Source organism: Salvelinus alpinus, chromosome 3, assembly GCF_045679555.1.
Source record: "Salvelinus alpinus chromosome 3, SLU_Salpinus.1, whole genome shotgun sequence".
NCBI classification, from domain to species: Eukaryota; Metazoa; Chordata; class Actinopteri; order Salmoniformes; family Salmonidae; genus Salvelinus; species Salvelinus alpinus.
In genome coordinates this window covers 30,415,980-30,440,775 of record NC_092088.1, presented here as the reverse complement: position 1 = coordinate 30,440,775, position 24,796 = coordinate 30,415,980, and the positions used below count along the sequence as shown (strand labels likewise).

General features: G+C 42.8%; 1 protein-coding gene across 1 annotated transcript in view; it reads left to right on the top strand.

Moving 5' to 3' along the window:
* The first annotated feature begins 691 nt into the window (after positions 1–691).
* erbb2 (erb-b2 receptor tyrosine kinase 2) overlaps positions 692–24,796 on the top strand; it is a 46,833-nt gene continuing 22,728 nt past the window's right edge. Inside the window, exons 1-13 of the mRNA XM_071392499.1 lie at positions 692–997; positions 17,378–17,529; positions 17,626–17,812; positions 18,121–18,261; positions 20,061–20,129; positions 20,239–20,354; positions 20,670–20,811; positions 21,108–21,242; positions 21,374–21,500; positions 22,004–22,077; positions 22,340–22,430; positions 23,205–23,407; positions 23,657–23,786. Of these exons, the coding sequence (XP_071248600.1) occupies positions 925–997; positions 17,378–17,529; positions 17,626–17,812; positions 18,121–18,261; positions 20,061–20,129; positions 20,239–20,354; positions 20,670–20,811; positions 21,108–21,242; positions 21,374–21,500; positions 22,004–22,077; positions 22,340–22,430; positions 23,205–23,407; positions 23,657–23,786 (1,640 nt within the window). The 5' untranslated portion in view covers positions 692–924. The remainder of the gene's footprint in view (positions 998–17,377; positions 17,530–17,625; positions 17,813–18,120; positions 18,262–20,060; positions 20,130–20,238; positions 20,355–20,669; positions 20,812–21,107; positions 21,243–21,373; positions 21,501–22,003; positions 22,078–22,339; positions 22,431–23,204; positions 23,408–23,656; positions 23,787–24,796) is intronic.

Genomic DNA, 24,796 nt, shown 5'->3' with positions numbered 1-24,796 from the left:
TTTTAAACCATTTAAAACCTCACTGAGACTAATCTATAACATTTAGGTAGACCATGACTGTGCACTTCTACCCCTAATAGTGTACACTGCTAGGCCTACTACCCCCCATCCCTTTCTGGGGAATGCAATGTTTCCACAATATAACCTGCCCTAACCTCTTTTGGTTCATGAAGGAAAGGAGATAAGGAAAGGAAATGTTTAAAGATTTTTGGAACCTGGACAATGTCATGCAGTGAAGTAAGGCAAGGGCACCCCTCCACACTGTTGCTATCAATAGCTAACCATATCAATCTTTCACTTTCTGAGAACCTAACATTCAGGCTTGACCGAGAACAAACCTTGTGCAAGACATGGAGCATGTGCACAGATGGACTTATGAATAGTTTTGTGCAGTTTCCTGATTAGTTATATGCAGTCTGTTGGACTCTGACCCTAACTGATGTTGGTGGAGAGTGGATAGTTGGTATGAATAGAGCTTATTCTTCTTCCTCCTAATTTCGCGCTCCCAGAGAAGGGCCTGAGAACAGTGAAGCATTTTAATAAGACTAAATCTACGGCATAGACTTGTATAAGCAATTAATAATTATTTCAAGAACTCAATATGTAGAATCCCAGATAATTCTTCGTCAGACCATTTTGAGTGACTTTCTGACTGAAGCGGGCCGCGGGCGACTCTATTGGGCTGTTGGAGTCAATCGGCCCTATCTGCCACTCCCCATTCAGCCCTTCACGGGAGCGCGCCGACTGGCTGTGTCACGCAAGCCTACTACCGACAGGCGAGCCACAGGCACGGAATTCCGAGGAGGAAGTTACTGGGATTGGAAAAACAACCTCAAAACTAACTGCATGAATAAAGGTGTAGGGGCGCTCCTCTGTAGGAATACAAAAGTGTTGGGTACTATGGACTAGTGGTGGTCGCAATCGATGGAGGCGGCGAGAAGTTTTCTGTTTCTCCGGTTACTGCTGGTCGGACTTTCGGGCGCATTGGGCAGAGAAGGTGGGTCTCACGTTGGATTCTCTTCTCTTTTACACAGTGTCTGAATAATTAAATTAATCAAATGTGATAGGCCTATGTAAAACCTTGGAATAATTGAAAACAATGTGAATTCTCGAAATTGTGGGGAGTTCAACTCGACCCAGAGAGCATGACTTTGTGCTCCGACAATAGACCGCATTCCTATGTGAGTCCAACCACCCCCTCGCACTGATTTCAATGTTGTGGCTCGAGATTTATTAGCCACTATTGATAACGACAAACGGTTAAAATGGAAGCACAGTAAAGAGCTGGAGTTCGCGCTTCATTTGGTAATGCTGTTACAATTTAATGTGTTGTGTTAAAGTGTATAGTGACACAGAGTAGCATACAGTAGCCTATAGTAACTTAATACATTGGAGTGAAACAAGTAGGCCGTAAGTAGCCTACGCCGCCAAGAAATATGAGAACCTGCTTAGCAACTTTGTGTGAAAATGGCACTTGTACGAATAGTTGAGAAGAGTTCACTTTTGTGGTAAACAAAATCAAAACAACAGTGATTGCATTGTATGCTCCAAGGGCTCATGACGAGGTCAATTATTCACTGCTTGCGCTAAAGAGGACATTGTCTCATAGAACAGACCACTTGTCACTCTTGAAACTGCAGCACTTCAAATATTAACCAGTGAAAAATGGAAGAGCAAAATATTCTGCAAACACATAGGCCTACATGTAGGCTACGTCTTTCCAAAGGGCACCATGCATTCATTCACAACAACCAAGCTATTACTGTACAATTGTATTGATGCAATTGTTGTATCTCCAACTTTCTCATATCAAATTCAGTCTTTGTAAGAAGACTAAACAGAATCACAGATACAAACTTTCTCAATGTAGACCTATAGCTAGCCTACATTACCAGTTGTAGCCTATTTTTTTGACATGGAGGCATAACTGACTTATTGTATTTTGCGATCTAAAGTTCAGTCGATTTAACAGCTACCACAACTTACACTTAGTCACCAGCTGCAGACAGTGCATATTGAGTATATTGGTGCGTGTTTCATTAGTTGTTTTGGTTCAAAAACATACATACATACATACACACACGTAACTACTAGTCACAGGTGACGTGGTTACCAAATACAATTGCATTGTCTGTAATAGGTCTGTACAGTTTTTGTACCAATCAGTCTCTTTCTTCTTTGGAAGCAAATCATTACCACATTGGTGTTCATAGTAATGTTTTCATTGCGCACAAATCATCACATTCGAGTCATGTAAATATATTCATATTTTCACTAAAACACTAATAGAAACGGAATCTTCCTGAGCTAAAGCGGGAAGACTTATGGATACACAAATGCACACCCACACGCACACACACACACACCCTTGTTTTTTGATAGGTTGATATTCCAAAGGTCAGCTGTTGGGGTTTGATATGCAACTGTGTCAGGGTTCCTATTATACAGGTGGGAACACACTGAAACCTTTGGCTCTATGTCAATGTGCACACTCAGATTAGAGCATGTAGGTTTGTGTGTGTGTGTTTGACAGTCTTCACAACCCTTTAACTCTCACACTCCGGTGCACCCATTGACTGAAACTCACTTGGTGGTGATTAAGCCTCTCAAGTTAGTATCACTCACTCTAGTTAAAACTCAATGAAGCACAATGACTCGCTAGTCTGGACACCATGCAACTTAACTGACTAATGACTAGTGCATCCTCTTATCTGTAGGGTCATCCCCAAATTTCCTGGCCTCGGAATACATTTTTAAAATACATTGGTAACCTACCTGCCTGCAGGTATTACGCTAATAGTAGTGAGCTCCAGTAGTATTGGGACAGTGACACATTTTGTTGTTGCTCTGGCTCTACTCCAGCACTTTGGATTTGAAATGATACAATGACTATGAGGCAGACTGTCAGCTTTAATTTGAGGGTATTGTCATCCATATCAGGTGATTAGCAATTACAATACTTTTTGGTACATAGTCCCCCCATTTTAGGGGACCAAACGTATTGGGTCAGATTTACTTACTTATATGTGTATTAAAATGGTCAAAAGTTAAGTATTTGAGGGCCTCCTGAGTGGCACAGTGGTCAAAGGCACTGCATTGCAGTCCTAGCTGTGCCGCTAGAGATTCTGGGTTCGAGTCCAGGCTCTGTCGCAGCCGCCCGTGACTAGGAGACCCATGGTGCCGCGCACAATAAATAGCATACCCCCCCAAAAATGCTAACCTCCCCTGTTATTGTAATGGGGAGAGGTTAGCATGTCTTGCGGGGGAGTGATGGGGTGATATTTTTTCGACTGTAACTGCTTTATAAATTGTTTTAAGTATGTATTGGCCTTCAGAATGCCTTTTTATAAGTAGAGCCATGCTTTTTAGGCACTTTTTGAGGCAGTTTGCTTTTACCAATATTTTCAACATTATCCACTAGTATTGCCGCAGGTAGAAAATCCTACGAAATACACTATATACACTACCGTTCAAAAGTTCGGGGTCACTTGTAAATGTCCTTGTTTTTGAAAGAAAAGCACTTTTTTTTTGCCCATTAAAATAACATAAAATTAATCAGAAATACAGTGGAGAAATTGTTAATGTTGTAAATTACTATTGTAGCGGGAAACTGCAGATTTTTTATGGAATATCTACATATCTATCTAAATCATAGACTTAATTATAACATAATAACAGAAATACGAGCCATAGGTCATTTAATATGGTCCAATCCGGAAACTATCATCTCAAACAAAACGTTTATTCTTTCAGTGAAATACGGAACCGTTACGTATTCTATCTAACGGGTGGCATCCATAAGTCTAAATATTCCTGTTACATTGCACAACCTTCAATGTTATGTTATAATTACGAAAAATTCTGGCAATTCTGACAGAGTAGAGGTCGACTGATTATGATACCGATTATTGGAGGACCAAAAAAAGCCAATACCGATTAATCGGACGATTTTTAAAATTTTATTTTTTATTTGTAATAATGACAATTACAACAATACTGAATGAACACTTATTTTAACTTAATATAATACATCAAAATCAATTTCGCCCCAAATAAATAATGAAATATGTTCAATTTAGTTTAAATAATGCAAAAACAAAGTGTTGAAGAAAGTAAAAGTGCAATATGTGACATGTAAGAAAGCTAACGTTTAAGTTCCTTGCTCAGAACATGAGAACATATGAAAGCTGGTGGTTCCTTTTAACATGAGTCTTCAATATTCCCAGGTAAGAAGTTTTAGGTCGTAGTTATTATAGGAATTATAGTACTATTTCTCTCTATACAATTTGTATTTCATATACCTTTGACTACTGGATGTTCTTATAGGCACTTTAGTATTGCCAGTGTAACAGTATAGCTTCCGTCCCTCTCCTCGCTCCTACCTGGGCTCGAACCAGGAACACATCGACAACAGCCACCCTCGAAGCAGCGTTACCCATGCAGAGCAAGGGGAACAACTACTCCAAGTCTCAGAGCGAGTGATGTTTGAAACGCTATTAGCGTGTACTCCACTAACTAGCTAGCCATTTCACATCGGTTACACCAGCCTAATCTCGGGAGTTGATAGGCTTGAAGTCATAAACAGAAGCATTGCGAAGAGCTGCTGGCAAAACGCACGAAAGTGCGATTTGAATGAATGCTTACGAGCATGCTGGTGCCTACCATCGCTCAGTCAGACTGCTCTATCAAATCATAGACTTAATTATAACATAATAACAGAAATACGAGCCATAGATCATTAATATGGTCCAATCCGGAAACTATCATCTCAAACAAAACGTTTATTCTTTCAGTGAAATACGGAACCGTTCCGTATTTTATCTAACGGGTGGCATCCATAAGTCTAAATATTCCTGTTACATTGCACAACCTTCAATGTTATGTTATAATTACGGAAAATTCTGGCAAATTAGTTCGCAACGAGCCAGGCGGCCCAAACTGTTGCATATACCCAGACTCTGCGTGCAATGAACGCAAGAGAAGTGACACAATTTCACCTGGTTAATATTGCCTGTTAACCTGGATTTCTTTTAGCTAAATATGCAGGTTTAAAAATATATACTTCTGTGTATTGATTTTAAGAAAGGCATTGATGTTTATGGTTAGGTACAGTCGTGCAATGATTGTGCTTTTTTCCGCAAATGCGCTTTTGTTAAATCTTCCCCCGTTTGGTGAAGTTGGCTGTCTTTGTTAGGAAGAAATATTCTTCACATAGTTCGCAACGAGCCAGGCGGCCCAAACTGCTGCATATACCCTGACTCTGTTGCAAGAGAAGTGACACAATTTACCTAGTTAAAATAAATTCATGTTAGCAGGCAATATTAACTAAATATGCAGGTTTAAAGATATATACTTGTGTATTGATTTTAAGAAAGGCATTGATGTTTATTGTTAGGTACACGTTGGAGCAACGACAGTCCTTTTTCGCGAATGCACACCGCATCGATTTATATGCAACGCAGGACACGCTAGATAAACTAGTAATATCATCAACCATGTGTAGTTAACTAGTGATTTTGATTGATTGTTTTTTATAAGATAAGTTTAATGCTAGCTAGCAACTTAACTTGGCTTCTTACTGCATTCGCGTAACAGGCAGGCTCCTCGTGGAGTGCAATGTAAGGCAGGTGGTTAGAGCGTTGGACTAGTTAACCGTAAGGTTGCAAGATTGAATCCCCGAGCTGACAAGGTAAAAATCTGTCGTTCTGCCCCTGAACAAGGCAGTTAACCCACCGTTCCTAGGCCTTCATTGAAAATAAGAATGTGTTCTAAACTGACTTGCCTAGTGTAAAAAAAGAAGTGATTTCCGATTGTTATGAATAATTAATCGGCCATTCCGATTAATTGGTCGACCTCTAATACGGAGTCCCATTATCAGCAACCATCACTCCTGTGTTCCATTGGCACATTGTTAGCTAATCCAAGTGTATAATTTTAAAAGGCTATTTGATCATTAGAAAACCCTTTTGCAATTATGTTAGCACAGCTGAAAACTGTTGTCTTTATTTAAAGAAGCAATAAAACTGGCCTTTAGACCAGTTGAGTATCTGGAGAATCAGCATTTGTGGGTTCGATTACCAGCTCAAAATGGCCAGAAACAAATCTCTTTCTTCTGAAATTCGTCAGTCTATTCTTGTTCTGAGAAATGAAGGCTATTCCATGTGAGAAATTGCCAAGAAACTGAAGATCTCGTACAACGCTGTGTACTACTCCCTTCACAGAACAGCGCAAACTGTCTCTAACCAGAATAGAAAGAGGTGTGGGAGGTCCGGTGCACAACTGAGCAAGAGGACAAGTATATTAGAGTGTCTAGTTTGAGAAACAGACACCTCACAAGTCCTCAACTGGCAGCTTCATTAAATAGTACCCACAAACACGTCTCAACGTCAACAGTGAAGATGCTGGCCTTCTAGGCTGTGTTCCTCTGTCCAGTGTCTGTTCTTTTGCCCATCTTAATCTTTTATTTTTATTGGCCAGTCTGAGATATGGCTTTTTCTTTGCAACTCTGCCTAGATGGACATTTCTAAGTGACCCCAAACTTTTGAATGGTAGTGTATATACAAAAGTATGTGGACATCCCTTGAAATTAGTGGATTTGGCTTTTTCAGCCATACCCATTGCTGACAGGTGTCTAAAATTGAACATTGGCAGTAGAATTGCGTAGTAGAATTGCGTTACTGAAGAGCTCCGTGACTTTCAACATGGCATCGTCATAGGATGCCCCCTTTCCAACAAGTCAGTTCGTCAAATTTCTGCCCTGCTAGAGCTGCCCCGGTCAACTGTAAGTGCAGTTATTGTGAAGTGGAAACATCTAGGAGCAACAACTACTCAGCCGCGAAGTGGTAGGCCACACAAGTTCACAGAACGAGACCGCCGAGTGCTGAAGCGCGTAAAAATCATCTGTCCTCGGTTGTAAAACTCAATGCCTAGTTCCAAACTGCCTCTGGAGGCAAAGTCAGCACAAGAACTGTTCGTCGGGAGCTTCATAAAATTAGTTTCCATGGCTGAGCTGCCGCACACAAACCTAAAATCACCATGCGCAATGCCAAGTGTCGGCTAGGGTGGTGTAAAGCTCGCCACCATTGGACTCTTAGCAATGGAAATGGGTTCTCTGGGGTGATGAATCACGCTTCACCGTCTGGCAGTCCGACAGACAAATCTGTGTTTGGCGGATGCCAGGAGAACACTACCTGCCCGAATGCATAGTGCCAACTGTAAAGTTTGGTGGAGGAGGAATAATGGTCTGGGGCTGTTTTTCATGGTTCAAGCTATGCCCCTTAGTTCCAGTGAAAGGCAATCTTAATGCTACAGCATACAATGACATTCTAGTCGATTCTGTGCATTCAACTTTGTGGCAACAGTCGAGAAGGCCCTTTCCTGTTTCAGCATCACAATCGCCCGTGCACAAAGCAAGGTCCATACAGAAATGATTTGTCAAAATTGGTGTGGAAGAACTTGACTAGCCTGCACAGAGCCCTAACCTCAACCCCATCAAACACCTTCGGTATGAATTGGAACGCCGACTGCGAGCCAGATCTAATCGCCAAACATCAGTGCCCGACCTCACTAATGCTCTTATGGCTGAATGGAAGCAAGTCCCTGCACCAATGTTCCAACATCTCGGGGAAAGCCTTCCCAGAATAATTGAGGCTGTTATAGCAGCAAAGGGAGGACCAACTCTATATTAATGCCCATGATCTTGGAATGAGATGTTTGACGAGCAGGTGTCCATTTACTTTTGGTCATGTAGTGTATGTCTCCAATCAATGTCTGGTTTGTGCGTGTGCGCTAAGTGGGGGGATGGCCTGAGCCAGGGGAAGCGTAGCTCTGCAAATCTTAATCACACACAACCTATTATTTGGGAGGGAATACTATTTGTAGATCAGTTATTCTACACCTCACTTTCCTGAAGCTGATCCTCTCCAACGGACTCGAAAGTTGTAGCTAAAAATAGATGAATTAGGGGCGTTAAAGGGGAGAGTCAAACCAATACCTTAACCGTTACTCTAAGAGGTGTGAACCTCTTGGCTTGATACTTGCTGGATCAGGATTCAAGTCCCAGTCGGGGCTACCCCCCCCCCCCCAAAAAAAAAATTCTATACATTGGTGTCAAAAGTGCAATGAGGCGTGTACATGTGATGGACTTGGTATAGAGGAGCGAAGGATGGGGGTAGTGTAGCGACCTTAACCCAACACCTAGCGAGCTCATCAAGAGGTTTGGACCTCTTGGCGTGATGGTTAAGGTGTTGCCTTGACAGTCGCTGGAGCCAGATCTGAGTCCCGGTCGGGGCTACCCCGGATTCACCACAATACACTTCTATGGTTGGTTTCATTGACTCTACTCTTTAACTGCCCCTAGTTGACCCATTTTTAGCTACAACTTCCGAGTCCGTTGGAGAGGAAAGTCAGCTTGAGCAAAGGGAGATGTAGAATCACTTACCTACAAATAGTATTCCCTACCAAATAATAGGTTTTATGTGCAGAGCTATGCCTACCCTGGCTCAGGCCATCACCCCCGCCAAACACGCATGCACAACCAGGCAATGATTTGATCGGAGACAGTTTGTGCCATTTTAAATAACATTTCCTAGGATTTTATAACTACAGCAACTCTAGTGGATAATGCTGGAAATACCGGTAAAAGCAAAGTGCCCCAAAAAGGGCCTAAAAAGCATGGCCTTTATTATAAGCTTAATATATGTTATTTCATAACACAGCAAAAAAGGACACTTGTTATTTCTGTACTTGAGTATTTATTTCTATGCGTATGAGCATTGAAATTATTGAACATATTGGTAACACATTACTTAAAGCCTGTAGGTATAGTGCTTTACAAGTTGTTATAAGCATATATGAGCCTTTTATTAACATTTTTATTTAACCTTTATTTAACCAGGCAAGTCAATTAAGAACTAATTCTTATTTACAATGAAGGCCTACGCCGGCCAAACCCTAACCCCGACGACGCTGGGCCAATTGTGCGCAGCCCTATGGGACTCCCAATCACGGCCGGTTGTGATACAGCCTGGAATCAAACCAGGGTCTGTAGTGACGCCTCTAGCACTGAGATGCTGTGCGTTAGACCGCTGCGCCACTCAGGAGCCCCAATGTCTTTATAATGTCTTATTTTAAAGTTTCACAAGACATTACAAGGCAGTCAGTCAAACATGCTTGTATGACAAGTTTTACAATGCATTATAACTGCCGGCTTAATGTTTGATTGACCTACAGTAAAATACATCCACGTTTTTCCTTTGGATAAAGCTTGATACCTGTTGATAGAGACGGAGTAAAAAAAGACAAGGATACGACTGGACTGACTGTTGGATGGATGCTACTACAGCATTCAATTTCAGTTTTGTTTTTGAAGCAGATGCGTTTGCTGCAACATTTCCATCCTAGGACCTTCCACAGGCTGCGTGCAAAAATAAAATGAACAATCAAATGCAATAGAGCTACATTTTGTGTATTGAGGTTCTCAACGCAAGGGATGTCTACAGTGAAAAGTTGTATGTGCAAGAGACTCTTTTTCTGATACCGGTCCTCAGATTGGTTTGGAGGAGCAATCATGCATGTATTGTGTGTTGCACTCTGCCTGCCATTGTATTGACCTGTGTGTGCGCTTGTGTGTGTGTGACAAAGAGTGAATGTTCATGCGCATAGAGTACGCTCTGCACTGCAGCAACAGGTACAGATCCTGTTCTTCCTGTCAGTTGAGCAATACCTGTTTGTACTTGGCAAGTGAAAGAAGGAGGAATGCTTTTGGGGGGAGTTAGTAGAAATGTATGTTTATCCAAGGCAAGTTGCTAGGATTAGGGTTGTTGGGGAGGCAAAGCCCACCTGAAGGTGCAATCTCTAATTTAGTTTCTGTTATTGAGTGGACTATATACAGGACTGAGTGGGAGGGTCTTTGCGGGCAGGTGTACTGATTGGCTGAAATAGAACTGTTTGTTTTTGTGTTTTTTGTTTTTTTTACTAGCTTTGATTGTGCATTTGTCCTGTGGCCATCAGAGTACAAAGGAATTCCAGATTTCCCCTTTAAATGATGTCTGTTTATCTGTCAGACAATACTAGGTTTGAAAGGAAGATGTTGAAGTAGTTGAGTATCTTGGGGTAGGAGATGATTAGGGTTCCAGTTAAGGAGGAAGTTGAAGTGGAAGGGGCGGTACAGCAAAGGGAATTGTTTTGGTGTGTCTCGGTGGTGGCAGCTTTTCCGGGTTGAATGAACCTACACCTGCAGTAACATTGCTGGCAGCCGTGAACATTGTTCTTGTTAGTCAGTGCACACAACACACACACACACACACACACACACACACACACACACACACCCTTTGCTGACTGGCAGGCTGCCCGTGCAGGTTTGGTTGTGTTTGCTTTCGAAGGCTCCTGCATTACAGCTATAGGTCACATTCAATTTACATTTAGTAGGTACTCTACTCAAGCTGTCCCAATTACCCTGTCAGTCATGGTTAAGGCTTGAAAGACATTTGGTACACTCCAACAATGACAAACCAGAAAGAAGTCGACTTGAGAGCTTATAGCGAGCAAAGGATTTCCAAGTTTTATGTGGGAAGAAAAATATTTTGATTTGAAAATGTAATCCAATCAAAATATTTGTCTTGGGATGACTAGCAATCACATTTCATTAGACGTTGACGGTTCCCAAAGGTATAGCTGCCAATGTTTTGAAAATACCCTGTGACTTGAATCTTGAAGTATGCTTTACAAGAAGTAGGACACATTAACTTGCAACATTTTATTTTTCAATTCAAAACCTCAATGGCGTTCCATCCTCACTTTCATTAAGACGAATGTAATCCAGAAAGTATACCCAAACACTAATAATTACTCTCTCAAAACTAACATGCAGTTTCATTTTCAAGCAAATGTGTTTGACAATTGCATTCAACTGTCATGATAGACATGGAATAGTCCGGGGTACGCTGGCTCTGTAATTTTCATGCTGACCGAACTGTTTGGTGTGTTATTTTGTTTCTTCTTTTTCCCAGAAAACTCCACCACCTGGGTGGTTACTGCAGAAGGCGTTTGGCAAATGAACGTTTCCAAGTGAAGTTGCTAGGATACGGTGTAGAGAAGCGCTATGTAGCCAGCATTAGCCAGCATTAGCGATTAGCGAGCACCTCGGTGAATGTGTGTTTGTTTAGGTGTCAGTGGCATTCCATTGTTGGGCACTGACACATGCATAATGCCGACACTCGTGCCCATCTGAGAAAGAAGGGAAGAGAGGGAGGGATGGATGAAGGGAAGGAGATAGTGAGGGAGATCTGAAATGAGAGAGGGAGTTTATAAGATGAGAGAGAACAGGAGAGAGAGAAAGAAAGTGAGAGTATTTACAGTAATTGGTTGGATAGGGAAAGGAAGGGGTGGGTTTCTACTCAATGCCAAAGCCGGACAATGAACAAAACACATACACACACACACACGCGTGTGTTCATGGGAGTGGGAGTGAGTTTCGGTTTGATTTGGTGGGTCAGTAAAGAAATGAAAGCAGTTTAGAAAAAAAATCTAACAAACTCCTCTTTAGCTCCCTATGAAATCTTTTACATGACCAAGTCAGTATAACATAAGAAGTTAAGTATAAGAAGTTTAAGTCATTTGATCTACACTGTAGAAAATAATTTGTTTCAACTTATTATTTACTGTCATAAAGTTGCATGGCCTTTTCAAGCTCTATCAACTTTACATGTCAAGCTTTCCTTACTTTCACAACATTTACTTTGACTGATAAAAGATAGTTAAGTCAACTTCAACATTTGTCAGTATAACCTACTATTCCTAGTTGAATCAATTTCAACTTTAGTTATATCAACTTTATCCTAACTAACACCTAATTTAATAAAACAAAGTCAAGTCAACTTTACAGTTTGTCAGTATAATGTACTATTTATAGTTGAATCAATTGAGGTTTTAGTAGAGATAACTAGCCTCCATTTTGAAAAATGACGTAATATTTTCAATTAATCTAACTTACTATCCAGTTAAGTAGACTATAAATGCATTGACTAAACAACCATAACTCTAGCAATGATATAATAGAGATTTCAGTGGGGACCATTATACCCCCATCTGTCTCTTAATCATGTGTGAGCTTTTTCACCAGCCAACAGACCACTTTAACTACAATAACATTATCCGTTTCCGTTTTACTTGTTACTTTTTACATGTGATTGTTTATCTACCTGCATTGCATGCACTAACTGAAGTTGCTCTGGATTAAAGCATCTGCTAAATGAGCCATGGTCAAAAGTAGTGCACTATATATCGCTGAATAATGTGTCTTGTCGTAGAGATCCGGCATTTACAATAAGGGCGCTATAGTAATCAACTGAAATTGCAAACTTTGAACAAGAAGATGTCCTGTTTGAGCTACGGTCATGGCATTTTGTACATCAATGCATATCCTCATGTGAATCAAGTTTACCATAAGGATCTATAAGTTCCGCCCATTCACAAGTCACAACAGGGAATCGATTTGAATATTTCACAGTCCGTTCATTGACATCAACTATTCTGTTACTATAAGTATAGTCTAGCGAGACTACTATCAGTATAACTCCCTTGTCTTCACATAAAAATAAATAGTGTTTTATATCAATGCATCTCCCTTTCAAGCAGTGGAGTCTCTTACATCCCATCCATTGTGAGCTATCATAGTTTTGATTTCCAGTGGGGGGAAAAAATACTTAATTGTGTTTTCTCTCTCATCAATCCATGCAACATATGTTTGGATAACGACCTGTTTACTGTTGCGTTGTATAGCATCTAGCATCTCCCACAGTCATACACAGTCTTTAGATTAACAAACATTTCCCTTTTTACAACCCCCTTGTTTGTGCTAGCTTGTTAACGTGCAGCTAGGGCTGTGGCGGTCATAACATTTTGTCAGCCGGTGATTGTCAACCAAATATGTGCTGATCTCACGGTAATTGATCATTATTTAACATAACCACATTTAGCATCTCCTGTCTTCCACGCATAGCCTACAAGCCACTGATGCAGACCTTTGGAACATCTACATTTTAAAAAGTCTAATAAATCTATATAATATAGCCTACACCATCACAATAAATACATTATTTATTTTAGACAGGTCTAACGAAACATGATATGAAGAAAATGTAGTCTATTTGAGAAGAACAGAATGGCATGCTCTGCGTTGTCCTTATGTTAATACATTCTAAGGCTGCATGATGCGACTAATGATGATTTGAAAAAAGTCGCACGAAAGGCATGAGCTCTGCTTTGTTTTTTTTGCGCAGCCTGTACGCACTTCATTAGTCTCTCATTCACAATTTGACAAGCCACTTGATAATGTGTCGAATTTCCCGGCTGCATCCCCTTTGTGTGGCCATAATCCCCCTAAAAAAACATGCCTTTTGCGGCCAGTAGCCGTTATGCCCTTGGGCTGAATATAATAATTATAATTCCCTTCTCCCCGCTGTGTGCCGAAGGACCTCTCACTCACATGGCTCTCAGTCACGTGATCGGGTCTTTCTCACATGCTACAAGTGAAGACAGACAAATCTGGGATGCAACTGCACTTCCTTATCCAATTCCGAGGCGCATATTGAAGATCTTGGAAGAACTGTCCACATTTACTTTTCGTCAGCCAGCAAGATGACTAGGCCTAACGAACAGCAAAAGCACTAGCCTATGTCAATCTACTATCCCCCATAGTACAAAAGTTGATCTATTATGTGCGAGAAATAAATATTCCAAAGAAAGTCCGGGACAGTTGTGGGATGCAATAGATCCCAAATTAATGAAATTAACCTGACACAACAGATGAAAATGTTTAACTTAAAATGTTGATAAACTATTAGGCTATTTCTTCACATTATAAACACAGCAATGCACACACGGAAGTAGGCTATAAGCACAAATGTTCCATTAGCAGGAAAACACCATTCTCAAAAGTGACCACGAATGCGATTATGCATGTATTGCATTTTTATGGTGAAAATGATCTTCCCCGATCTTGAAACTCACATGCTGCGTATGTATGCCAGTTAGGCTCTACAACCATTGTATAGCGGATTAATGGGCTTTATTTTAAGAAGTTATTTGGCCACTTTAGTTGTGATACCTATAGGCTAGGCTACATGAGGTGTGTGACTATGATTTGAAAAAGTTGCACAAAAAAAGCATGCACTCTTTGCCTTAAGCTGGGCATCATTCACAAGTGATAGGCTGATATTGTCACCCATCAGACTATTCTTGATTTAATCTTGTTTTTACAAATACTAAATAATATATGTGTGAAACTTGTATTGATTTAGAAAGGTGCGTGATAATGATCCAGTCTTCGAAACAGGAGCAGCGGGGGGAAAATATATGTGATCTATGCACTTAAATAGTGAATGGAGGGCGCTTTTCTTGTGGTTCATTTTCATGCCAGCCAGGTAGGCTATACTCCTGTTTTAATGAGAAGCAATGTGCTTAATATTAGAAAAGTTGAGAAATAAATATAGTAGGCCTAGCCTATAGAAAGCTGATGGGATCCTCCTTTTTTTAATAAAGGCCATCACTCTGTTTTCTCACGCAATTGCATAGCCTATAGAAATGTTGCAGAACATGAGCTCATGGGCTCTCGTGTAGTGTTTGATTAGATTTTTGATTAAATTTGCATTGATGTCAGAGTGATTAGAGGGACAGAGTGCGAAGTAGCAGGCAGTTAGCAAGTTTGGTAGGCTGCTAATGGCCATCAGCAGCATCAGAGCTTGGGGAAGCATAATTACTGTGACTAAACGGTCACATGGAATTTGACTGCCATCATGAATCATGACTGCCGGTGTGGCGGTAATACGGTCACCGTAACAGCCCTAGGTGCAGCTGATATTATGTAGGTCACTGTGAGAACACTGGGCTGCGTTTAGAACACACTACACGTCACATAGCATGTGAAAAGAGCTCGTACACGGTACAGTACTACAGGCGCGATAACGACTCGTATCTCCTTGGCTGCGTCCCACTACATTGCCTATATAGTGCACTACTTTTTACCAGAGCCCTATGGGCATCTTCTCGGACATCTTCAACCTGTCCCAGGCTGTAGTCCCACATGCTTTAAGGAGACCACTATCGTGCCAGTGCCCAAGATAAACAAGGTGACATGCCAAAAGACTATCGCCCCATCGCGCTCACCTCTATCATCATGAAGTGCTTTGAGAGCCTGGTCGTGGCCCACATCAAGGTCAGCATGCTAGGCACACTGGACCCACTCCAATTTCCTTTCCACTCCAACAGATCACCGGAAGATACCATTTCCATCACTGTACACACGGCCGTAACCCATTTGTACAAGAGGAACCCCTATGTGAATGCTGTTCATTGATTTCAGTTTGGTCTGGACACCACTCTCTACTACTGGATCCTGGACTACCTGATGGGCAAACCACAGGCTGTGAGGATTGGCAACAACACCTCCTCCATTCTGACTCTTAACACAGGGGCCCACCTGGGGTGTTTTCTCGGTCCTCTGCTGTACTCCCTGTTCACATACGACTGTGTGGCTTTGCACAACACCAACTCTATCATCAAGTTTTCTGACAACACCACGGTTGTAGGACTGATAACCAACAATGATGAGTCAGCCTATAGGGAGGAGGTAAGTGAACTGCCATTGTGGTGTCATGACAACAGCTCCCTCAATGTGAGCAAAACAAAGGACTTGATTGTTGACCTCAGAAAGCAGAGGAGGGAACATGCCCCGAACCACATAAACGGGACTGCAGTAGAGAGTCACAAGTTTTAAGTTCCTCGGCGTTCACATCGAGGACTTGTCATGGACCACCAATACCACCACTCTCGTCAAGAGGGTGCAACAGCGTCTCTACTTTCTAAGGCGGCTGAAGAAATTTGGCATGCCGCCCTGTATCTCAAAATACTACCGCTGCACCATCGAGAGCGTCCTGACTGGTTGCATCATAACATGGTACGGGAATTGCTCTTTCCACAACCGCAAGGCCCTCCAGCGGATGTTGAAGACGGTCCAGTATATCACTGGGACCATGCGCTCACCTGTCCAGGATATCTACTCAAAACGGTACCTGGGGAAGGCACACAGCATCATCAAGGACCCCAAACACCCCAGCCAAGAGCTGTTCTCTCCATTACTGTCAGGCATGAGGTCTGATACCAACAGGCTCAGAGACAGTTTCTATCCACAAGCCGTCAGACTGCTGAATACTTGAACAGGTCTGACTACCTGCTCTGATTCTCCGCACCTTAGCACACATGCTCTCACTCATATGCACACACACACACACACACACACACACACACACACACACACACACACACACACACACATTAAAGCTACTCACACATCACAACTTCTGCTACCAGACTCTTATTATACTGCTCAATTTATACACTTGACCTCATCCTCCCCTTCCACAATACACAAGTAAATATCGGACTATAAATTGTTCCTTCCTGTATTACACTTAAGCTAAAATATTTATTATATTCTACTGACATTTACTTGTTCGTATTCGTGTCTTTGATTATTTCTTATTGTTTGCATTGCCGAGAACAAATCAGCAAGTAAGCATTTAGTTGGACGATGTATACCATGAGTATCCCGCACCTACAACTAATAAAAACTTGAATCTTTAAACTTGATGGGCCCTGGTCAAAAGCAGTGCACTATGTAAGGAAAAGGGTGCCATTTGAGACGAAGCCATGCACTTTGGAGACCCTTGGCAGAGGCTCAGCCATTGGCCAAATCATCTTCCTCTCTCTCTCTCTGCATTTCCTGTGTCCCTGTATCCTGTGTCACCCAGTGTCCGGCTTGCTGTCTCCGAAAAGAGGGAAAGTGATAGCCCTGGAGAAGGGGGGAGAATGAGAGGCGGTGGAAGTGAACTTCTGGAAGGAGGGTTGAAAAAAGTGTTATGGGAGTCTTCCAGGGATCTGGGGAGGAAGTAATTTAATGTGTGTGTGGGGAAGACTCAAGGCTCTCCTTTCTTTCTTGTCTTTAGGAAAAAATGATGTCAGTGTGCACACTATACAGACAATATGCATATGACTGTTCATCATGCTATTGTAGAGGGATGAAAAAACCTATAGTGAATCTTAAAGTGAAAAATACATGCACTACATGGTGTACTGTATATTGTCAGTTGTTGATACACCTGCAGTGTATGTGACAATAAAACACCTCCATTAGTTTTCTGCACATGCAACAGAAATGGCACACCTGATTACCAATTTACCCAAATGCGTCATCAAAGGCGTCAAGATGCGCGGAAACACTGGTTGACACAAAGCCCTGCTTCAACTCAGGATCCTGTTCTTTAAATTAAAGGTAACATGTATTAACGTATCTATTTTTTTGTGTGTGTGTTGTCAGTGTGTCTGGGCACAGACATGAAGCTGGCCCTGCCCTCCAGTCTGGAGAACCACTATGAGACCCTGCGGCTGCTCTACACTGACTGCCAGGTGGTGCACGGCAACCTAGAGATCACACATCTTCGGGGCAAGCCGGACCTCTCCTTCCTACAGGTATGTTTTCTTTGCCTGATTTTCCCCCCCTCTCACCTGTTATCAATGCTAACATCCCTCCCTTTCCCCCTTTCTTCCCTCCCTCCCCCACTCCAGGGTATCGTGGAGGTGCAGGGCTACGTCTTGATTGCCCGTGTGTCTGTGAGTGTGGTGCCGCTGGACAACCTGCGCATCATCCGGGGAAGCCAGCTGTACAACTCCAGCTATGCTCTGGCTGTCCTGGACAACACCCTCCCTCAAGAAGGGGTTGGTCTGAGGGTGCTCCGCCTCCGCAGTCTCACAGGTGAGGGAGGGGCCAGAGAGTGAGAGGGAAGTATTTTTGGGATACAGGAGGGATGTAATCGTAATTGAATGAAGGGATGGATTGGATACTTATAGGCCCTTTTTTAATTCTTTAAAAGTGCTTTCCTTCTTTGTTGTAACAACTAATTAGACATGATTGAACAGGTGAATGCAAGGGCTTTACCACATGGCTTTTTCCTGTCCAGTCATTTCTCATCAGTAATTACTTCAAGGAACGTAATCTCTTGTTGTCAGTTCCTCTGAACATTTTGAACTGAGCCTTCTCTCCCTGTCCTGTTAACCCCATAGAGATCCTGCTGGGTGGAGTGCATATTTGGGGAAACCCCCAGCTCTGTTTCCCAGACCCCCAGCACATGGAGTGGAGGGACACACTGGATGAAAAGAACACGCATGCCAAGCAGCTCCGCCTGCAGGCCCAGGCCCCCAACTGTGAGTGTTCCTGTTATGGGAGTTTACACACACACTCACACGTGTGTACACACACGTGCACCTGTACACACACACACACACACACACACCACACACACACACACCACACACACACACACACACACAGTGCCTTCGGAAAGTTTTCAGACCCTATTACTTTTCCCACATTTTGTTAGGTTACAGCCTTATTCTAAAATGCATTTGTTTTTTCCCCCTCATCAATCTACACAATACCCCATAATGATGAAGCAAAAACAATTTTTTAGAAATTGTTGCTAATTTATACAAAAATAAAATACATTTACAGAGGTATTCAGACCCTTTACTCTGAGCTTTGTTGAAGCACCTTTGGCAGCAATTACAGCCTCCAGTCTTCTTAGGTATGACGCCGCAAGCTTGGCACACTTGTATTTGGGGAGTTTTTCCAATTCTTCTTTGCAGATCCTCTCAATGCTCTGTTAGGTTTGATGGGGAGTGTTGCTGCACAGCTATTTTCAGGTCTCTCCAGAGATGTTCGATCGGGATCAAGTCCGTGCTCTGGCCGGGCCACTCAAGGACATTCAGAGACTTATCCCGAAGCCACTCCTGCGTTGTCTTGGCTGTGTGCTTAGGGTCGTTGTCCTGTTGGAAGGTGAACCTTCACCCCTAGTCTGAGGTCCTGAGCGCTCTGGAGAAGGTTTTCATCAAGGAACTATCTGTACTTTGCGCCGTTCATCTTTGCCTTGATCCTGACTAGTCTCCCAGTCCCTGCCACTGAAAAACAACTCCACAGTATGAAGCTGCCACCACCATGCTTCACTGTAGGGATGGTACTGGGTTTCCTCCAGACGTGAAGCTTGGCATTGAGGCCAAGGAGTTGAATCTTGGTTTCATGAGACCAGAGAATCTTGTTTCTCATGGTCTGAGAGTCTTTAGGTGCCTTTTGGCAAACTCATAGCGGCCTGTTATGTGCCTTTTACTGAGGGGCTTCCGTCTGGCCGCTCTACCATAAAGGCCTGATTGGTGGAGTGCTGCAGAGATGGTTGTCCTTCTGGAAGGTTCTCGCATCTCCTCAGATGGACTCTAGAGCTCTGTCAGAGTAACCATCAGGTTCTTGGTCACCTCCCTGACCAAGGCCCTTCTCCCCCAATTGCTCGGTTTGGCCAGGCGGCCAGCTCTAGGAAGAGTCTTGGTGGTTCCAAACTTATTTCATTTAATAATTATGGAGGCCACTGTGTTCTTGGGGACCTTCAATGCCTCGACACAATCCTGTCTCGGAGCTCTACGGACAAGTTCTTCAACCTCATGGCTTGGTTTTTGCTCTGACATGCACTGTCAACTGGTGGGACCTTATATAGACAGGTGTGTGCCTTTCCAAATCATGTCCAATCAATTGAATTTACCGCAGGTGGAGTCCAATTAAGTTGTAGAAACAGCTCAAGGATGATCAATGGAAACAGGATGCACCTGAGCTCAATTTCGAGTCTCATAGCAAAGGTTCTGAATACTTATGTAAATAAGGTATTTCTGTTTTTTTCTTTTCCAAAAACTTTTTTTTCACTTTGTCATTATGGGGTATTGTGTGTAGTTTGCTGAGGACTTTTTGTGATTTACGCCATTTTAGAATAATTCTGTAACGTAACAAAATGTTGAAAAAGTCAAGGGGTCTGAATACTTTCCGAAGGCACTGTACATCCCAATTGTAAGTCAACTATCGCTATGATTGAAGTGTGGTCAGTCTCTGCAACAGTCTGTCTCCAGAGGTCAGTGGTCGGTGACCGTCTGTCAAGGTGTTGTTGACCGCCTGTCTTTTGTCCCAGGTCCAAAGTGCTCCCCTGCCTGTGTAAAGCGAAGCTGCTGGGGAGAGACGGAGAAAGACTGCCAGACCCGTGAGTCTGTCTCTTTCCATGATTTCTTCTCTCAATCCGTTTGTCTTTATGTCTCCATTCTGTCTATGCCCCTCTCTCTGTCTCACACACTTCCTCTCTCCCCTTATAGTGACCCATGTGCACTGTGCATCGGGGTGTCTGCGCTGTAAGGGACCCGATCCCAATGACTGCTGCCACATGCAGTGTGCTGCCGGTTGCACTGGGCCCAAAGACTCAGACTGCCTGGTGAGAATACTGCCATTACACACACACACACACACACACACACACACACACACACACACACACACACACACACACACACACACACACACACACACACACACACAGCAACTCCCTGTCTTAGTTTAAATAATGTGTCTTGACTCTTGCCTCCAAAGTGTCAATTTTCCACTGTATTGGTTCCTACAGTTGCGCCAGGTGAAAATAAGGTGGTGTGTTACAAACGCATTGCGGAAATTGTTCTGCCAATACTGCAGCACAAACTAACTTTTTCAATTCCTTCGGACAAACTTCTAAAGAACTGCCTCTGTTTTACAGTCGTGCCGTCACTTCAACGACAGCGGGACGTGTAAAGACAACTGTCCGCCCCCCACCATCTACGACCCGGTCACCTTCGTGTCCAAACCCAACCCCAACAGGAAGTTCAGCTTCGGGGCCACCTGCGTCAAGACATGTCCCTGTAAGCTTGGCTTACTTTCCTGTATATTATAAATGTCCCTTTTTCTATGTCTGTCTCTCTCTCCTCTCTCTGTGTCTCTTTAAGGAATTATATTGTCTCTTTATCTCTATCCCCCCCTCTGACCTATTTATTCTTAACGCACACACACACACTCTCTCAATTAATTTTAGGTCAATTCAAAAGGCTTTATTGGCATGGAGAGTGTAGCGACACATTTACTGTACATTGCCAAAGAAAACATATAGAAACAGAAATATCTCAATTATATTTTAAAATCAACATTTCTCTTTCTATAGATAACTACCTAGCCATGGAGGTGGCCTGTACCATGGTTTGTCCTAAAGCTAACCAGGAAGTGATTATCACCCAGCCTGACGGCAAGGAGACACAGACACAGAAGTGTGAGAAGTGTGAAGGGGAATGTCCAAAAGGTTTGTGTGTGTATGTTTTTGAGTTCGTATGTGCTCATATGTTATGACGGTGGTGGTGGTGGGGGTGGTGGTGTGTGTTTAACATTTGCGTGTGTGCTTATTCACCCTGACTGTATCTATGTGTGTTCCAGTGTGCTATGGGCTGGGCATGGGTGATCTCCAGAGCTCCTCCTGGGTGAGCTCCTCCAACGTGGCCCAGTTCACTGGCTGCAATAAGATCTATGGCAGTCTGGCTTTCCTTCCACAGAGCTTCACAGGGTAACTGCTTTACGTCTCTTTTTTACCTTATATCTGGCCCACTAAGAGAGGGGGATTTGTCTGTTACCAACAGCCACTAAAAACCTGGGTTCAACCTGGGCGAGGTTTACAGGCAAGCTCAATCCAGCAATCAGGTCCGAGCCTCTTGCCCATTATTGTGCCATCTCCATGCAAGCCATTGCATGCTAACACCAGAAAGACTCAGCAAGGGACTTCTTCCTGTAAATAACTAGTATGGAAGAACTTGTCACATTCACGCTTCCTCACGGGAAGCAATCACTTCAAACCTTTCTGGCACTAGCACGCACTGCCTCGCACGGATATGACACAATAATGGGCAAGTGGCTATTGTGTAGCAGTATTACCCTCCAGGGTGATGTCACAGCAGCTATTTTATGCCTGAAAGCTCACCTCACATTAGCTGTCACATGTTGAGTTGTTATGGTGTTGTTCATGTCCATATTGACCACACTCATGTGTGATCTCTGTGTTCCTTTGTCCAGGGACCCATTGGCTAACATGACAGGTCTGACCCTTAGTGAGCTGGATGCATTTAAGAATTTGGTGGAGATCACAGGTACTGAACACAAGCGTGCACATGCATGTACACATTAACACACATATATACACACACACACACACACACACACACACATGCACGCACACATTCACGCATGTATGCGTACATGCATGTATGTGCACATAAACAGAATGCACATGCACACACTTACCCGCACACATGCACAAACACGCATAGCCATTCACACACACACACACACTTTCTTTTGGGATAGCATTGATTCTGTATGCGTGTTTGTGTGTGTTTCTGTTCCCTTCAGGATATCTGTACATTGATGCGTGGCCAGCCAACTGGACTAACCTGAGTGTGTTTGAGAACCTGAAAGTGATCCGAGGAAGGATGCTCTATAAGTAAGTCTGTAGAACTGTCCATCGGTCTGTTCGTCTCCGCCATGTCATTACAGTATTATGTCTGTCTGTCAGTCCGCTGGCCAAGTCCGTCTGTCCACTAGTTTTGGTCTACTAATGTTTCATGAAGTCTGTCTTATATAATAATCATTTTTTTATTTTTGTCTTGCCAGTCAATATCAATTATATCTATCTATCTGTCTCGATGTCTCTTTGTCTATCTGCCTGCCTGTCTAGGTTTGTCCTCACTATATGTGTCCATGTTATATGTATGTCTGCCTGTCTGATCAAGGATCCCTTGAACTTTGGCTTATAAAAGCTAATGATTACCTAGCACAGCTGCTTGAGGCTGCAGGGTGAAATTGTAAATATTGCAGGTTAGTGGATGGAAGTCTGTGCAATTGCTACTGGTATGGGGTTTTCTGCTTTCCGTTTTCTGTGTTTCTGTCAAGCTGTCTACTCTTTCACTCCTCCCCTTACCCTTCTTCTACCATCCTTCTATCTCCTCTTAACCCTGTTTTCGCCTTCAACATTTTTCGCTCCAAAAAATAGATTTTAAATGTTCTAATTAACGGGAGCTCTCATACTATACCGATTTGCATTGTGTGTGGTGCTTGTATCGCGCTGTAACTAAATCTGCTGTTAAACTAAACTCACAGCATAAGTCACGCTGCAGAATATAACTTGACTAATAGCTGTTGGCTCACAGCGCAAGTGTCTTCGCCCATACTACTAAATGACTAAATGTGCTCCCTCCTCTCCTCTCTTTCCTTTTAGAGGAGTGTTCTCTCTGGGGGTCCAGTCAATACAGATCCGTTCTCTGGGTCTGCGTTCACTCAGGAGCATCAGCGGGGGTCTGGTCCTGCTCCACAACAACTCCCAGCTCTGCTACACCCAGGACTTGCCCTGGGGGACCCTGCTGCACCCCACCCAGGGGCCCCACCGAATCGTCAATGCCAACCAGGACCCCCAGGAGTGTGGTATGCATAACGCGCACACCTTCATGAACGAAAACAAGCAGCACACGTGCATGCACATTTTGTGGATGTCTATGTTTCTGCGTATGTGTGTATGGTGGTTGTGTGTTGAGAGGGAAGAAACATCAGCGTTTGTGTGTGCATTCATGTGTGTGAATGTTAGTATTTCCCATGTGGCACCAAAAGCTGTGTCCTTGGTGATCAGTGAAGTTTATTGAATCTAATTGAATTCTCCCTGTCTTCTCCTCCTAGTGGTGGAGGGCCGTATGTGTCACCTGCTGTGTGCTAATGGCTGCTGGGGGCCAGGGCCCAGCCAGTGTGTGGCCTGTGTGAAATTCCAGCGTGGGAAGGAGTGCGTGGAGGAGTGCGACATCTATCAGGGGTGAGAGACGGTCAAACAATCTGTCATACGCACATACACACGCGTTCTCGCGGCTTCTATGGCTGGAGAATAAGTCGGAGTGTGTGGAGGAGTGCAATATCTTTTAGGGATGATAGACGAATGGGATGCTGTTAGTAACAACTGTATGTTATGAAAAAGGTGCATTTTGTGCCATGAAATGCAAACATTGCTGTCTTTTGCTTCCACAAAATGGAAATGGTCAAAAATGAATAGGGAGTGTACTGTATGGCAGTGCAAATCGATACATATGTGGAAATGACAAGTGGATCAAGTGATAAAGCATTTAGTAAATCAATCGAAAAGCTTTTATTGTTGAATCTGCCCTCTGGTTCCTTTGGTTGATCCAGACCAAAGCAGCTTGTACAGTATTACATGCTGACTACACTGGCGATCGCGCACATGTTGATTTTGTCCATCATGACACACAGGTTAAAATATCTAAACCAACTGTGAACCAAGTATATTAATTTAGGAGCATGTCGAAACACACATAACACATTCATGGACTTTTAGCTAGCTTGTTATGTCTAGCCAATTTGTCCTGGGAGATGAACATTGGGTTATTTTACCTGAAATGCATATGGTCCTTTAAAAAAAAAAAAATAGCTGGATCTTTGTAGAATTTTGACCTGGAGTCATACAAAATTGTGTGTTTCTGTACTCCGACTATTAACACTAGAAAATCTGGGCGTTGAGCAATCCCGTTCATGAAGCTGGTTGAGAGAATGCCAAGAGTGTGCAAAGCTGTCATCAAGGCAAAGGATGGCTACTTTAAAGAATCTCAAATATAAAATACATTTTGATTAGTTTAACACTTTTTTTTTTTGGTTACTACATGATTCCATATGTGTTATATCATGTCTTCACTATTATTCTACAATGTAGAAAATAGTTTAAAAAAAATAAAAACCTGGAATGAGTAGGTGTGTCCAAACTTTTGACTGGTACTGCATCAAATCATTTTTATTTTAAAGGAAAATTGTATTTGC